Below are 17,196 nucleotides of genomic sequence, written 5' to 3' on the forward strand. Positions count from 1 at the left end.
CAGAGAGAAACTTCACAGCTGTAAATTACAGAGACAAAATAAAGAGGTAAGCGGCCTGGCTGCTAGGGGAGTCTCTGAGCTGTTCACTCCATCAGTTCTCATTACATTCCCCTGCCTGAACCCAGGGGCTGATTCTCAGCTCCGCTCTGCCCGCTCCAGGCCGCCGGGGGTGGGGGGAGTGTAAAGGCCTGACAGTGAATGGAAACACTCCTGGGGATACCTCCTACCCCCCTAGAGAGGACCTCCACATCTGTCCGCCCAGCTTCCCCTCCCCACCCCTTGCCATGGGGTGCAGGCAGCCTGGGGCAGACAGGAGTGAGGGCGTTAGTACAGCTGCTGCTGCTGCTGCTTCCCAGACCTGTAGGAAGCAGAGTATGAGCTACAGCAGCCTCAGGATTCAGGACAGACCCAAGGGTTGAGCTGGGGGGGATAGTGGAGGGTGGGAGAGCCCAGGGACTGAAGTAATAGCAAGGGGCCATTGGGTCAGATTTGAGGGGCATCAGCAGAGCTGGGTGGGTGTTTGGATCTCCCAGGGCTCGAATAGCAGGGTGGGGAGCAGGCTGTGTCAGGACAGAAGGACATCAGCAAAGCTGGGGCAAAACTGAAACACTGGGAATGGGAACATGCCCTGGAGAAAAGAGGCCACATTTTACAAACTTCTCCCTGGATCAATCTCTTACCAGAGTGAATCCATCCCACACAGAATCAGGGTCACCGGGAAACACGTGCCCTGCCTCTCTGAGAACTGGGCAGCCTCTCTCAGGCCAGGAAGAAACCCAGCTCCCCACTCCCCCACATCTCTGAGGTTAATACAAATCCCTAGGGACTCCAATCTGGATGTCTCCTTTCTGTCCACCTGTTGACAGGGTGCCGTGCACGCATGAGGGAGAGGGAGAGGGAGGGTCTGAGGCAGGATGGGTGCAGGGCAATCTCTTTTCTTTCAGTATTTGATTGATTTTCATAATGAAATAAACACTGCAATACAATAAGGAGATGACTGCCCGCTGGCCTGTGTTCCCCGCAGGCTAGCCCAGAGCGTGATTCAATCACACAACCTACAGCCAGTGTGACACGGACACCGCGTGCTGCGCGGTAACCATAAAGCAAAGGATAAATAATAAGAAAAGACGGACACAAGCGGAACGGGCCAGACCGAAGACGATCGATCGAGCTCGCTAGGACCCAGGAGTCGCTGGGCGGAGGGATCCCCGCCCCAGGGTGACTGCCGCGGCCTGGCGCTGGCTGGCAGCAGGAAGTGAATTGCGGTCGGGGCCGTGGGTGACTCTTTGTTGCGGTGCAATCCACGCTCCTTGCAAGATCCCCCCCGGGCCTCGGCTCAGCTGCTGCCGCTGGGGGGACCCCAGAGCCCTGGTGGGCGGTGGCTGCAGACGGGACGGGACGGACGGGACGGGAGGTTTCTGGTCGAGGGAAGAACATTCCTGGTGCTCTCCGAGAGACGCTCCTGGTGCAGAGACCCCAGCCTGTCCCGGCCCCCCCAGAGCGGGAACAGACCTGCCGAGGGAGAGAAGGTGAGAGCTGCCCACCGTCCCTCCCCAGGGAGCGATGCGCCCGGCTGCAGCCTGTGCACAGGCGGGGGATGCCCCAGGCGGCTCCCAGCTGGGCTGGCTGCGGGTCCCTGCGTTGTGCAGAGGGAAACTAGCTGCCAGCGCCCGTTGTTTGCGGTGCCCGGTGAGTGTGAGGGGTTGGGGGTGGGACAGCGGCACCTGGGAAGCCAGAGGCGTGTGGGAGCCAGAAGGGGGTGAAGGGGGACAGGGCCCCATGAGAGCCCGAGGGCACTGAGGGGTGAGCAGGGATGGGTGAGGGGGCAGGAGGAGGGTGAACAGGGATGGAGGCATGGGGATGTGGGGCTGCTGAAGGGAGGCTGAGGGAAGACCCAGGAATCGGGGCAGAGGGAGAATTCTCGGCTCGGGAACAGAGTTGGGCTAGAGGGGGATAAAGAGAAGGAAAGGGGGTGTGTGGGGAGAGGGGCTGTGGGGGGCTGGAGGGAGAGTAGGAGTGCAAGCAGACACTGGATGAGGAATGGAGAGCCAGAGGGTAGGAGAAGGGAGAGGGATGGGGAGAGATACAATGGCAGCTCCCCCAGCCCATGGGGTAGGAGAGGGTGAGGGGGCTGCCCCACCCAGCAGCCAGAGGGGAATCTTTTTTCCCTAGAAATGGTCAAAGAAGCATTGGGGTTGGGTGGGCTGGGGACTTCCCTCTAAGGGCTCAGAATTTACAAGGTAAATACTCTTCTTTCCCCCCCCCCCACCCGGTTCCCAATTTAGTCTTTGATATATTTAAGATAAGCTCATTATTTTGAAGGTCTGACTCTTGAATGTTAAATGTTTGGGGTTGACAGGACTGCTCTGATTTTTGTGCAGGATTCTGTGTCAAACCAGAGTCACTGCTAGCAACACCAGGCGAGGAGTCCAGCTGGTATTTACTTTGCTTTGGTTCAGGTTTGGGTTCAGTTGCGTTCCATACATTCAGTTTCATTTATGGTTCAAGCCACTCAAGGAAACAAAAATAAAAGTTCAGTTACTGGTTTAAATCCTATTTCAATCTTAATGGAGGTACATTCAAAAAAGAGAGCTGCAACTTAAAATGGAAACTTTTGATATTTGACTATTTATTTGTTAACTTTGTTTACATTCATTTTCCTGGTGTTTTTGTGTTGTCAAATATGCACAATTTTCTTTTTATGAACAATTTGTTTGAGCAACGTAAAGTAACGTATGTAAACTTTTGCTTTCTCATATTGGACCAGTGCACTGGGAATTTCCATTAAACACTCAGCTGTGTTGCTGGAACTGCCAGTACAATTTCTTCTAGTTATTACAGCTTGGGCATGACATTTTCTGATGTTCCTAGTAGTTTGGTATGTTTTCTTCCTCATTGAGAGAATGTGGCTCATCTGTGAATTAACCAATTAATTGGCTAAATCCTTTACTGGGCTATCCTTCTTCCAGATATCGCTTCCTTGTTGGAGATTTCACACGCTTTCAGAAGAAGTTCCAGTTCGTTTTTGAATTTCAGACATGTCTGACATTGATTCTATGACATTATTTCTGACTCAAGCATTTCCATCTCCATCCACATTTTGGTGAAATAAAATTTTGTCTGGACTTTGTCCTCTTCTGACAGTGTAAATGGAGAAGAGACTTTTGGTATTTCCAGTTGGCAATTTAACCAAGCACCATAGAATCACCCATGGTCAGTTGTTCATATTAAATAATCTTTGTTGTCACTTTGTCAGACTCATGTGCAATTGTGATGCCTTGAACAACCCTCCATTCTGCTTCTGCCAGGTGAAGCTCTTGGCTTGAGGTGGTCACGTCCTGACATGCTCAGTGCCTAGCTCGGTGCTCGCTGCTCACTGTGGCAGCAGGGCTGGGGCAGCAGCATCACCAGGAACACACTGTGCTGCAGACAGACTGGCCTGCCTCCCACGCAGAATCAGACTAATAACCCCTCTTCAAAAAGCTATGCTAGCATTATGATTAAGGATGTTGGTGCACAAACTAATAAAACAAAAATTGTCCAACTGCGATCTTCTGTTAGAAGAAACAAGATGTTGTGATATACAGACAACTTTGGTAAATACATTTATGTTGATTTTCAAGTATCTAAGCGATGACTACAAATAATGGAAAATAAAGCATTAGTAATAAAAAGAACTTGGCTCTGAAGCTGAGCCTGCTGTAGCCAGCCAGGATGGGTGAAGAGAAAGAACAACTCTGGGGTTGGAGGTGGGTATCAGACAGTGCCCTGGGAAGGGGTGATGGGAGTGGGCCCTGCAGCTGGCTTCAGTGGTGAAGGGAGTTTGGAGCATGAACCCTGCCTCAAGTGGGGCAACTGGAGGGAGGAGCTTCCCCGGGGTTGGGGATGGTGACGGTGAGAGGACAGGTAAGGGGAGAAGGCTGGGAAGCCATTAATTTTGCCCTTGGGCTTGAAGAGTTGTTATGAACTTCAGGGCCTAGGGAGCATCCCACATCTTCTCTCACTGGGGGGCATCTCAGAGATGGTTCATCTGCCGCTGGGCCCCCCTTCTGTGCAGCCAGCTCCCAAGTTTCCCCTCTTCCCCCCTGCACTTGTGGGCTGGTCGTCCTTCTATTCTCATTCTCGTCTCACTGTCCTGGAACTGGCCATTCCAGGAGCCAGCACCAGCCCAATGGCTGCTTTGTTGTCTTCTCTTAAAAGGAAAATAAGATCACTGAAGTTTTTTTTTTTTTTTTTTTTTTAAATATTGAGTTTAAATAAGGCAGTGGTACCCTCTCAACTTTTTTTCTCCCCAGTTTATTTCAGATTCAGGTGGTAAAACAAAATCATGGTTCAGGTTTGGTTCCGGTTCAGGTCTTAAATACCTGTTTGAACTGGTTCTCCGGTTCCAGCATGAGTCAAAGTGGACAAATGAAATCAGCATCGGCCTGACTGTCCCTGTGGGCTGCAGGGCAGCACAGGGAGGCTCGGTCACTAGCTCCCCCAGCAGAGGGCTCTGGGAATTGCTAAGGCAGAGGAGGTGTCAGATTCTCTCTGTGCACAGGATACTAGATCCCTAGAGTTAGCTGGGCTTCCTGGGGCTGATAATTCTGCCTCTATTGTGATCTGGGAGTCTGGACTGAGCAGCTGCTGCTCCCAGTGGGGTCTGTGCTGGGACAAACCATCATTAAAGCCCTTGTGTGCCCAGCCAAGAGGGGACTTTCTCCTGTGGCTGGAACTAGCCCCCTAGGGCAGCCCCGGGCTCTGCCTGCATCCACACCCGAGTGCGAGAGCCCAGGTGATGAGAGAGACCCGGGGAAAGTGCTGGGGACAGGCAGGAAAGTGACTCTTCACCCCATCTTTGCTCCCCATATATCTGCAAGTCCCAGAGCTGCTGCTCCCGACACACCCAGGAACACACTGTTGTTAGCAGTGGCAGTAGCTGTTGGAGAGGAAGCACCCACAGGAATGGCAGGACAGTAGTCAGTTCTTCCATGCAGAAGGGAGCATGGAGAGACTAAAGAGGGCAGCAGGTGAGGAATGAAAGGGGCAGCAGGCAGTGGGGAGTGAGTTTCCTAGCTCCCAACCCTTCCCAGCTCCATTTCCTGCAGCATCCCTGGGCAGATTGACTTTCCTGGGAAGAAGGTGAGCAACAGGGAGAGGAAAAGCCAGTTCCTGCCTCAGCCAAGTCCGCCCAGTGCTGGAGGAATGAGCCACCCTGGGGACAGTGTCAGAGGGATCCCCCAAAGTGGCTCCTTTGATTCTGCTCTTTTCTAGTGTTTGGCTCAGAGACTCTGTTACTGGGAGGGTTTAAAGGTGTCTAGTGCATTTAATTCCAGTGGAAGGGGTCAGATAGATTCATAGAAGATTAGAGGTGGAAGGGACCTCAGGAAGTCATCTAGTCCAACCCCCTGTTCAAAGCAGGACTAACCTCAGCTAAATCATCCCAACCAAGGCTTTGTCAAGCCGCAGCCTAAAAACCTCTAAAGATGGAGATTCCACCACCTCCCTAGGTAACCCATCCCAGTGCTTCACCACCCTCCTAGTGAAAAGCTTTTTCCTAATATCCAACCTAGACCTCCCCCACTGCAACTTGAGACCGTTGCTCTTTGTTCTGTCATCTGCCACCACTGAGAACAGCCTAGCTCCATCCTCCCTGGAACCCCCTTTCAGGTAGTTAAAGGCTGCTATCAAATCTCCCTTCATTCTTCTCTTCTGCAGACTAAACAAGCCTAGTTCCCTCAGCCTCTCCTCATAAGTCTTGTGCTCCAGCCCCCTAATCATTTTTGTTGCCCTCCACTGGACTCTTTCCAACTTCTCCACATCCTTTTTGTAGTGGGGGCCCTGAAACTGGACACAATACTCCAAATGCGCTCACCAATGCCGAATAGAGGGGAATGATCACTTCCCACGATCTGCTGGCAATGCTCCTCCTAATGCAGGCCAATATGCTATTAGCCTTCTTAGCGACCAGGGCACACTGCTGACTCATATCCAGCTTCTTATCCACTGTTACCCCCAGGTCCTTTTCTGCAGAACTGCTGCCTAGCTCGTCGGTCCCCAGTCTGTAGCTGTGCATGGGATTCTTCTGTCCTAAGTGCAGGACTTTGCACTTGTCCTTGTTGAACCTCATCAGATTTATTTTGGCCCAATCCTCCAGTTTGTTTAGGTCCTTCTGTATCCTATATACCTTCCAAGGTATCTACTACTCCCCCCAGCTTAGTGTCATCCGCAAACTTGCTGAGGGTGCAATCTACCCCACCCTCCAGATCACTAATGAAAATGTTTAACAAAACCGGCCCTAGGACAGACCCCTGGGGCACTCTGCTTGTGACCAGCTGCCAGCTAGACATCAAGCCATTGATCACTACCCGTTGAGCCTGATGATCTAGCCCGTTCTCTATCCATTTTATTATCCATTCATCCAACCCATACTTCTTTAACTTGCTGATAAGAATACTGTGGAAGACTGTATCAAAAGCTTTGCTAAGGTCAAGGCATATCACATCCACTGCTTTCCCCACATCCACAGAGCCAGTCACCTCTTCATAGAAGGCAATCAGGTTGGTCAGGCATGACTTGCCCTTGGTGAATCGATGTTGATGGTTCCTGATCACCTTCCTCTCTTCCAAATGCCTTAAAATGGATTCCCTGAGGACCTGCTCCATGATTTTTCCAGGGATTGAGGTGAAGCTGACCGGTCTGTAGTTCCCTGGATCCTCTTTCCTTCCTTTCCTGAAGATGGGCACTATATTTGCCTTTTTCCAATCATCAGGGACCTCCCCCAGTTGCCACGAGTTTTCAAAGATAATGGCTAATGGCTCTGCAATCACATCAGCCAACTCCCTCAGCACCCTCGGATGCATTGCATCTGGCCCCATAGACTTGTGTATGTCCAATCGTTCTGAACCTGTTCCTTCAGCACTGAGGGATGTTCACCTCCTTCCCATTCTATGCTGCCCAGTGCTGTAGTCTGAGAGCTGACCTTGTCTGTGAAGACAGAGGCAAAAAAGGCATTGAGTACCTCAGCTTTCTCCACGTCCTCTGTCACTAGGTTGCCTCCCCCATTCTGTAAGGGGCCCACACTTTCCCTAATCTTCCTCTTATTGGTAACATAGCTGTAGAAACCCTTCTTGTGCCCTTTCACATCCCTTGCTAGCTGCAACTCCAATTGCGCTTTGACCTTCCTGATTTCATTCCTGCATGTTCGAGCAGTATTTTTATAATCCCCCCCTAGTCATCTGACCAAGCTTCCACTTCTTGTAAGCTTCTTTTTTGTGTTTAAATTCACCAAAGACTTCTTTGTTAAGCCAAGCTGGGCACCTACCATATTTGCTATTCTTTCTGCACATGGGGATGGTTTGTTCCTGCGTCCTCAATAAGGTTTCTTTAAAATTCAGCCAGCTCTCTTGGATTCCTTTCCCCCTCATATTAGCCTCCCAGGGGATCCTGCCCATCAACTCCCCAACGGAGTCAATGAAGTCTGTGGTCCGTATCCTGCTGTTCTCCTTTCTTCCTTTTGTCATGATTCTGAACTTTACCATATTATGGTCACTGCTGCCTAGGTTGTAGATCTGTATTGTAATAATGTAACAGGTTTTCCCAGCATGGCAGAGTCTAAAATGTCTGTCTGCAGGGAAAGAGCCTGGGAGGAATCAGGGTGCGAAATGGACCAAGCGAATTTGGAAACCTCAGTTTTGTTTTGATGCTGACAGGCTGCAGAATAATGACTATGTTTTGCTCCAGATTATCCCATCCTCCTGGCGGATGGGGAAGGGAAATGGCTATTATGGATCCAGCTCATGTAGGGGATTTTTGGGGGAGCTTCTGGGAAGGGTTGTAGTAGAGGGGGAAGGGCAGGAAATACACAGGGCGCGGCAGGGAGGGGGACAGGTTGTGATAAACCTGCTGGGACATGCTCAGCCTAGGGCCTAATTTATGAACAGGCCTATTGGGAGTATGTGGTGGGGGCGGGGGGAACAACACCCCTGGATAGGGCAGGGAAAACAGACCAGAGTGCTGGAGCTTGAACCCACTAGGCAGAGACTGCGGTGAAATGCAAAGGTAAGGTGCTGGGATTCCTGTCCCTGTTCCCTGCATGGAGCTCTGCTTCCCACATCAGCCTGTGCTAAGTAGATGTGTGGTAAATGAGAAGACCCTTCCCACCTCCGTCTGCTGGAGGGACAAGGAGCTCTCATCTTCTCTTTGTTCCCTAGATCCTCCTGGCCACTCTGAGTAGGATGGGGTGGGATTCTGCTCCTCTGGCCCTCCCAGAGCTGTCCTAGTTTTGTGCTTCTTCCCCCATTTATAGTGGGATTGTGGCTGGGCAGCAGGTACTGAGTGGGGGCACCTGTTGTTTCAGATGCTGGTGACCTTTGAGGATGTGGCTGTGTATTTCACCGAAGGGCAGGGGGCTCTGCTGGACCCTGGTCAAAGAGCCCTCTACAGGGACGTCATGCAGGAGAATTATGAGACGGTGACCTCACTGGGTAAGGATTCGTGTCCCCTCAGCTATGTGAAGCCATGGGGCCTGCATTTATGATTCTGGTCAGGTTCTTCCCTTGGTCAGTTAGATTAGAGGGGAATGGGTCACATAGTCCACAGCTCCCCTGTGAGAGAGCAATTCACTTCCATATCCCTCCAACGGGATAGTGAAGTCATGAACATAATGGACATACTAATCCCTATTCGTCCAGCTTTCATGGGGGCAGAAGCAGGGTATTATCTTAACTACGTTAATTCTCAGTCACATACAGTCTATGTTTACCTCCCTTCATGGGATTAGCTCCATCCCCGGGGAGGGCTCTGGAGGCTTAGAAATAGGCAGAGGTTTAACACTGGAGCATTGTGTGCCTCAGTAAGTTTCCCAGACTAAACAGATCCTGAAAAGTCCTAGTATGGCAACGACAACTGCCCCATCTCCTGGACATCTGTCTCTCCCAAGGGATCTCAGTGACCATGTCCCCATTTGTTCATATCCCACAACCCACAAGCAAAACATGGGGTCAGTTTAAACTCAATATGTGTCCTTTGGGACAGATACTCCACTAATCCTCAGTGCACTCAGCTCATGGAATCATAGGTTCATAGGAGTGGAAGGACATTGAGAGATCTTCTAGTCCAGTCCCCTGCAATCAAGGCAGGACTAAGAGTTTTCTAAACAATCCCTGACAGGTGATTGTCTGACCTGCTCTGAAAAACCTCCAATGACAGAGATTCCACAACCTCCCTAGGCATTTTATTCCAGTGTTTAATTGCTGTGACAGGTAGGACATTTTTCCTCATGTCCAACCTAAACCTCCCTTGCTACAATTTAAGCCCATAGCTTCTTCTCATATTCTCAGAGGTTAACGAGAACAATTTTTATCCCCCCTCTTTATAACAGTTTTTTATATACTTCAAAACTGTTGTTATGTCCCCCCTCAGTCTTCTTTTCTCCATCATGCCTGATTTCACCCTCTGAGCAGGACTCCCCATTCCCAAACCTGACCTGATCGCCCGGCTGGAAGGAGGGGAAGAACCATGGGTCCTGGATCCCCAGGCCCCTGAGGAAAAGAAGATCTCAAGAGACAGCCACACAGGTGAGGAGTCAATGACATTAACACCGAAACTATTTGGCAAATGAAGAAAAAAGCTGAAAATTCCAAAAGTTTGGTGTGAGTACCCTCCGTTCTGCCTCATCTCACCCAGGTCAGGCTGTGTTCAGCAGTCATATCATCATGGCAGATATCGCTTATGGCTTCCCACTCACTATGATAGCTGTCAGGACTTTTCTCCCCGACTTCACTTTCTTGCAAGTGTTTGGATGGGATATGGAGGCAGAATCCAATTTCTCAGTCTCCCCAATAGTTATTAGGTTGTGCTTTCCCTTCACTATTCCCCTTTCTGTCCTTTCTACCACCTCAGGCAATTACTCCTGCCTGGATCCTCTCTCTCTCCCAGCAGGTGATGAGACAACGAGTGAGAACCAGGAGGGGAATCCACAGCAGTATGGTCCAGAGCAAGAGCAACTGCAGGGGGCCTTTTTGAGAAGAGCTGAAGGGAATTTTTTCCAGTGCTTGGAACAGAAAAAAGCCTGGAGTGACTGGCACAGGTCAGAGGGGAAGCTGGGAAACCACCCAAGGGAGAAAGTGGATGAATTCATTGAATGTGAGGGACAAGACAAGGATCCCAAGGAAACCACAGCCCAGCAGACATATCACAAGGAAAAGAAAACCTATAAATGCTTGGACTGTGGAAAAAGCTTCAGTCATCGCTCAGGCCTTATTAACCATAGGAGAATCCACACAGGAGAGGGACTACATAAATGTCCTGTGTGTGAGAAAACTTTCAGTGCACCATCAGCCCTTACTATACATCAGAGAACCCACACAGGAGAGAAACCCTATAAATGTTTGGACTGTGGGAAAAGCTTCAATCGAAAGTCAAATCTTACTACCCATGGGAGAATCCACACAGGAGAAAGGCCCTATAAATGCTTGGACTGTGGGAAAAGCTTCAATCGGCACTCAGGCCTCATTAACCATGGGAGAATCCACACAGGAGAAGGACTATATAAATGCTTGGACTGTGGGAAAAGTTTCAGTCGGCACTCAGGCCTTATTAGCCATAGGAGAATCCACACAGGAGACAATCCATATAAATGCCGAGAGTGTGGGAAAAGTTTCAGTGTAGCATCATCCCTGATTAGACATCAGAGAACACACACGGGAGAGAAACCCTATAAATGCCTGGACTGTGGGAAAAGCTTCAGTCAGCGCTCAGACCTCTGTATTCATGGGAGAATCCACACGGGAGAGAAACCCTATAAATGTTTGGACTGTGGGAAATGCTTCAGTCAGCACTCAAGCCTTATTAGCCATGGGAGAATCCACACTGGAGAGAAACCCTACAAATGCTTGGACTGTGGGAAAAGCTTCAATCGGAGCTCAAGTCTTATTACCCACTGGAGACTGCATACGGGAGAGAGACCCTATAAATGCTTGGCCTGTGGGAAAAACTTCAGTAACAGTTCACAGCTTATTATCCATCGGAGAATCCACACAGGAGAGAGACCCTATAAGTGCTTGGACTGTGGGAAAAGCTTCAGGCAGCTCTCAGTCCTTATTAACCATGGGAGAATCCACACGGGAGAGAGACCCTATAAATGCTTGGACTGTGGAAAAAGCTTCAATCGGAGCTCAAGTCTTACTACCCATTGGAGACTGCACACAGGCGAGAGACCCTATAAATGTTTGGACTGTGGGAAAAACTTTAGTACGAGCTCACACCTCATTGTGCATCAGAGAACTCACACAGGAGACAAACCCTATAAGTGCCTTCACTGTGGGAAAAATTTCAGTCAGAGCTCACACTTTATTACACATCAAATGATCCACACAAGAGAGAAACCCCATAGATGCCTGGATGATGACAGTCCGAGTTCATACCTTCCTAAACATTGGAAAACTGATAGGGGATGGAATCTGTGACTGCCTCGACTGTGGAAAAAGTTTCATTTGAAGATCAAACTTTGCTTCACATCAGAAAATACACACAAGAGAGAGAACCCATAAATGCTTGGATTGCTGGACAAGTTTCAATAACTGCAGGAAAAGATTTAGTCTGGGCTCACGCGTTATTCCATACTGGATAATTCACAGAAGAAAGCGCTTGAATGTCGTCATTACACAGTATCATGCATCAGCAAATCCAAACAGGGAACAGCCTCTTAGATGTCCTCAGCATGGAAAATGCTTCAATTGGAGCTAACACCACATTGGACATCATAGACTGTTCCACACAGGATAGAAATTCCCAGTGCCCTGACTAAGTGTGACTATAGTAAAAACTCCATTTCCTAGCTCCCACACACACCAGTGGCATTTGGCTCTCAGGTATCCAGCTGCCCATCTCTGGGGGCAGGTTCCAGCAGCAACTGACCCTGAACTGATCAGTGACTGTCTGTCTTTGCCTGGGCTAAGCAAACTCCAGGCAGAAGAGGAGAAGTCCTGAACAGCCCCTCCTCCCTGTTGCAGCCCTGGCTATTGGGTCTGCCTGCCTCTTGCTCAGCTGCTGGGGCAAGGGAGAGAGAAACTCCTCCAGAAGCTCTTTTTGCCTGGATGAAATTCAACCCTCTCCCTTCCCTTCCCTGACATGATTTCTCCACCATGGAGACTAGGAGAGGGATGCTTGGGCCAAGCTTCATATTCATGCTGAACACATCTCGCTCCCCCTTCCTCCATTTTGCAGCTGCCTCTGGGCTGGCCTCCTCCATTCATCTGGTACTGCTCCCTGCAGGGTGCAGGTTGAGTGTCCTTGGGGGCTAGCAACTTGTCTCCTCCCTAAATCCCCTTAGGTGCTGGGTTCCAGGGTATGAAATCTGAAGGGACTAAGAGGGATGGGTTTTAGGAAGGAAACTGAGGGATTGAATGGTTGGGTCTGATGGATGTAGGAAGCAGCAGGTGCTGGGTTCTGGGAAAATCAAATGTTAGGGATCATGGGATAGGAGAGGAGAGTATGGGGAAGAGAGGTGCTGCCTTTTATCGTGAGTGACTTTCTAGACAAATAATCATTTGCCAGAAGAGTCCTTTTTATTTTATTTTAAGCTTTCTTTACCTTTGTCATGAGATTTTTGTGTTGTTTGAACAAGGAAAATAATCAATATCTCTCAGCATGAACGCCAACAGTGAGTGCTAGATTCACACTCTGAGAGGCCAAGACTGAACGGAGCATGAAGTTCCTGCCTGATCCCTTCAGAGATGTGAGATAATCAGGGGGAGGAGAGGCTGGGAGGTGAGGGGAAAAGAGGTACGAAACTGCAGACTTTTCTCTTGAGAGTCAGACAACTGAGGCTGAGAACTGTGAACTTGTTGCACCAATGCCAGAGAAAGACAGGAATTGCCCTAAGAATGTTGGGTGATGCCATCCCTGAAATCTAAAGGGCTACAAATGATGTCCCAAAAAGAATGATGAGGAGAGGAGGCAGCGTCTCCCGATTGCTGAGGGGACGAGGCTGGGTAAAGGCAAGAAGGAAGCTGGGGAGATCAACAGGCCTGGGCCAGCTTTGAAGCCAGGCTGATCCCCATCAACAAGGCCTGCAGTGAAGATAGTGTGAGTAACTTCCACCTTTGTTTGGGAAAGTGCTTGCAACAGAAGTAGGACAGCAAAGAGTCTGTAAGGGGTTGTCTGAGTCTGAGAAGACACAGAGTGGTCTTGTCATCTAACCAGAATGTGGGGTTGCTGACATCTGGTTAAAACATCTCCAGTCTTCAGAGGGATAGTGCCTTTTGGGATAATCCCAAATTAGAATTGTTCTGCACCTTGTTGCCTTGGCTGGATTGAATCACAGGACCAACAGAGTGCTGTCCTCAGCTTCAAGCTCTTCAAGCGCGCCCATACAAGCAAGTGTTTAGAACTCTACAATCCATTGGAGTGCACACTGAGTGTGGGGTAAATGGTGGGAGCATAAATGCAAGTTAGATAAGTTTCATTTACTACTGTAAACTCTGTTAACTGATTTATTGAACTGCCCCCACTGACTTAAATTAGTGGTGACATTTAATCTGCCTGCTATATCCTCTTTCCTTAAATTGCTAAGTAAAGGTGTGTTAACACCAATGTAAGTTTATATAGGGTGTATATTGTTTATAATTGGTATTTTTGAGTTGGATCCATTACACAGATAAGTTTAGGTTTATTCCTGTAGGCTCGCAAAGCATGCCACTGAGTGTGTACAGGGGCCAGCCAGATGGAGACACCACCAATTTTAATTTCCTTTACAAGTAAAAGGACTGCAGCAGAGGGGTGGATAAAGGATTCACACCTATCCAACATCACCACTGGGATATTCAGGATCTCCTTTAATGTCAACAGCATCAGGCACCTGGGCACACAGGGAAGTGTTGCCTGCTTCTGAGTAACCCAGGGGGGTTACATAATAATATGATGATAAGTGATTCTGATCTATGAGCTGGGTTTCAGCCCAAGCTTCATCCTGGAGACTCTTAGTTGGATTGGTAGCATTCATGGCTCCTTCTGGGGACAAGAGCCACCACTAGGTTTCCTTCTGAACCTCAGCCTGGAGCAACAGTTGGATGTTCCTCACCTTGGAGCTTGCTGAACTGAAATGAGTCTCTAGGCCATGCTACAGCTCTTGGGGGCTGAGGTGAGACTCACCCACTCTAGCTAAGGACTAAAGGAATTAAGGCCTGAATCCACAAAGGGACCTCATGGCCTAGAAAATCACTAGAATCCACAAAGCCTGAGTTAGGTGCCCAGGCTCCCTGTACAATGAAAGGGGAGAAGGAGGTGCCTGAAAGTAATATCCACAAAAACCAGCATGCCAGGCATTGCCACACCAAAGCTGCCCAATTGGAAATGCCAGTGAAAGGAGTGTGTCCTTAGCCCCACCCCTCTCTGGAATTTGGGCATCTAAGTCTGGCCTAGAGGGAGGTGCCTGTGTCTGCTTGAGATCCACAGGGAACCCCTCTCCTAGGGTTTGGTGCCTAGGTCATTCTGTGCAAAACAAGCTACCAGAGGAGGAAGACGTCATGGTGCTGCTGCCTCCCTTATAGCAGTTAAAGTCCTCAGCCAGGGTGTGGGAGTCCAGGGTTCAGTTTCCCCCTTTCTGTCATGGGGAGAAAGGATCTGAACAAGGGTCTCCCCATGTCTGAGGGGAGAGCTCTAACCACGGCGCTATGAATAGACTCAGTAGAAGTCACTTGTTTTTTAAATAATTTACATGGATAATATAATCTAATACTGAATGTGTGACAAAGTTTTGGGGGGGTTATGTAAAATATGTCACTGAATCACGTCTCCGTACATTAAGTCAGATAGGGAGGAGCTGCCGTTTCTAGGCATTGGGGTGCTCTGTGCCTTTAAGAATCCAGCCTTGGGAAGCAAAAGGTGCTGAGACATACTGTCCTGTGACAGGGGAAATAAAAAAGCCCCTCTCCCCCTCACCATTTTTGCAAATACAGCAGGTGGTTCATCCCTTCTGGGTAATTGTTACCCCCTCTGCCCGTCCTTGTCCCAGGGTTTTGCTCTCTGCTGCCAACTGGCAGCTCCTCACCCCTGGGCCTCACTCTGGCTCCCATGCCCCCTCCCCCATCCTTGATTTTGCTCCTAAGCCTCTCCCCAGTCCCTGTTTCCAGCTGCTTGACCCCTCTGGCCAGTCAATTTCTGCCCCCTGCTCAGACCCTGCCCATCTTCCCCCCTCGCCCCCAGCTCCGATTTGCCCTCTCTTAACCCCTGTGAAGTGCAGGCAGCAGAATCTGATTCCAAGTAATGGCAGAGTGAGGCGGCTTCCGCAGATGGTATGGAGCATGTTCAGTTGGTAAAAGCAATGCTCAGTAGGACCTAACCAGCAAATTCTGTTAGGGAGCAGTTTCCTGCTTCTCTCCCCACCCCGCTCACCTCCCCACCATAGGGCACAGAGTGAAAGGGACAGGGCATTACAGCTGCTGCTTCCCAGGGACCTGCAGGAAGCAGAGTATGAGCTAGAGCAGCCTCAGGCATAACCGAAGGTCGAGTAGCAGGGAGACATGGGGTGGGGTGTGATAGAGACATTAGCAGAACTGTCCAGTGGAGGGAGTCCAGGGCTGAGGGGGTCAGGAGTGAGGGGCATCAGCAGAGCTGGATGTGTGTTTGGATCTCCCCTCCCTGGGCTGGAACAGCAGGGTGGGGATGCACCTGAGGGAATTCCTTGCCAACACAATTAAACAGTCTGTGCCAAAAATTTAAAAATTCTGTATATTTTATTTGTCAAAATAACAATATAATCACACCAGTTTCAATTATTTTGGTAATTTGTTTCGAAATACCTGTTGCAAATATGTTTATAACAATATAGAATAACAATACAAAATGTTCAGGAAATGTTTTTGACAAATAGAGCAAATGGCAATACTAATATTTCCATGCAGGTCAAGCACAGAAGACTTTAAGGGTATGTTTACACAGCAAAGAAAAACCTGTGACTGACCCATGCTAGCTGACTCAGGCTCTCAGGGCTCAGGCTGCAGGGCTGTTTCATTGCTGTGCAGACTTCTGGGATTTCCAGAGCTCTGGGACCTTCCCACCTTGCAGGATCCTAGAGCCTTCACTCCAGAAATGAATCAGAAAGACCCGGGGCCCTGTCCCTCCGTTCGGGGGGCACCAGAATAGCGAGCGAGAGGGACAGTCTTGCATGCATGCCTGCCTAGCCCTGCCCCCTGATCCAGGTGTGGGTCAAGTAGGTTCAGCCTGGCAGGATCCTAGTCTGGGGGGATCCAGGTATGGTGGGAGAGGAGTGTGGATGCACGGGGACTCATTGGGAGGTTCTGGGTGTACGGGGGAATGGGACTTTTTGGGGGTCGAGGTGGAGGTGGTTGGGCTCAGCACAGGGTGTCTTGGTGTGGGGGTTGGGGCTTGGCAGGAGGTATCTGGGTGCAGGGGGAGTAAGGCTTGGTGTGGTGTGGGTTCAAGTGTGGGGGGCTCAGAGAGGGTGGTCTGGAGGATTGGGCCAAAAGAAATCTGATGAGGTTCAACAAGGACAAGTGCAGAGTCCTGCACCTAGGACAGAAGAATGCCATGCACAGCTACAGACTGGGGACCGACGAGCTAAGCAGCAGTTCTGCAGAAAAGGACCTGGGGGTAACAGTGGATAAGAAGCTGGATATGAGTCAGCAGTGTGCCCTGGTTGCCAAGAAGGCTAATAGCATATTGGGCTGCATTAGTAGGAGCATTGCTAGCAGATCATGGGAAGTGATCATTCCCCTCTATTCGGCATTGGTGAGGCCACATTTGGAGTATTGTGTCCAGTTTCAGGGCCCCCACTACAACAAGGATGTGAAGAAGTTAGAGAGAGTCCAGCGGAGGGCAACAAAAATGATTAGGAGGCTGGAGCACAAGATTTATGAGGAGAGGCTGAAGGAACTAGGCTTGTTTAGTCTGCAGAAGAGAAGATTGAAGGGAGATTTGATAGCAGCCTTTAACTACCTGAAAGGGGGTTCCAGGGAGGATGGAGCTAGGCTGTTCTCAGTGGTGGCAGATGACAGAACAAGGAGCAACGGTCTCAAGTTGCAGTGGGGGAGGTCTAGGTTGGACATTAGGAAAAAGTTTTTCACTAGGAGGGTGGTGAAGCACTGGAATGGGTCACCTAGGGAGGTGGTGGAATCTCCATCTTTAGAGGTTTTTAAGCTGTGGCTTGACAAAACCCTCGCTGGGATTATTTAGCTGAGGTTAGTCCTGCTC

The 17,196-nt window shown here is 49.7% G+C and overlaps 1 protein-coding gene across 1 annotated transcript; it reads left to right on the plus strand.

The window, feature by feature from the left end:
- Positions 1 to 1,260: 1,260 nt before the first annotated feature.
- Positions 1,261 to 16,230, plus strand: LOC137161866 (zinc finger protein 879-like). The gene is made up of 4 exons (XM_067561376.1): positions 1,261 to 1,529; positions 8,342 to 8,468; positions 9,447 to 9,560; positions 9,922 to 16,230. The coding sequence occupies exons 2-4, from the start codon at positions 8,342 to 8,344 to the stop codon at positions 11,448 to 11,450; spliced, it is 1,770 nt and encodes a 589-aa protein (XP_067417477.1). The 5' UTR covers positions 1,261 to 1,529; the 3' UTR covers positions 11,451 to 16,230.
- Positions 16,231 to 17,196: the final 966 nt, after the last annotated feature.

This window comes from Emydura macquarii, unplaced genomic scaffold (assembly GCF_026122565.2).
Source record: "Emydura macquarii macquarii isolate MOO-44397 ecotype Brisbane River unplaced genomic scaffold, CSIRO-AGI_Emac_v2 contig_2393, whole genome shotgun sequence".
Lineage (NCBI taxonomy): Eukaryota > Metazoa > Chordata > Testudines > Chelidae > Emydura > Emydura macquarii.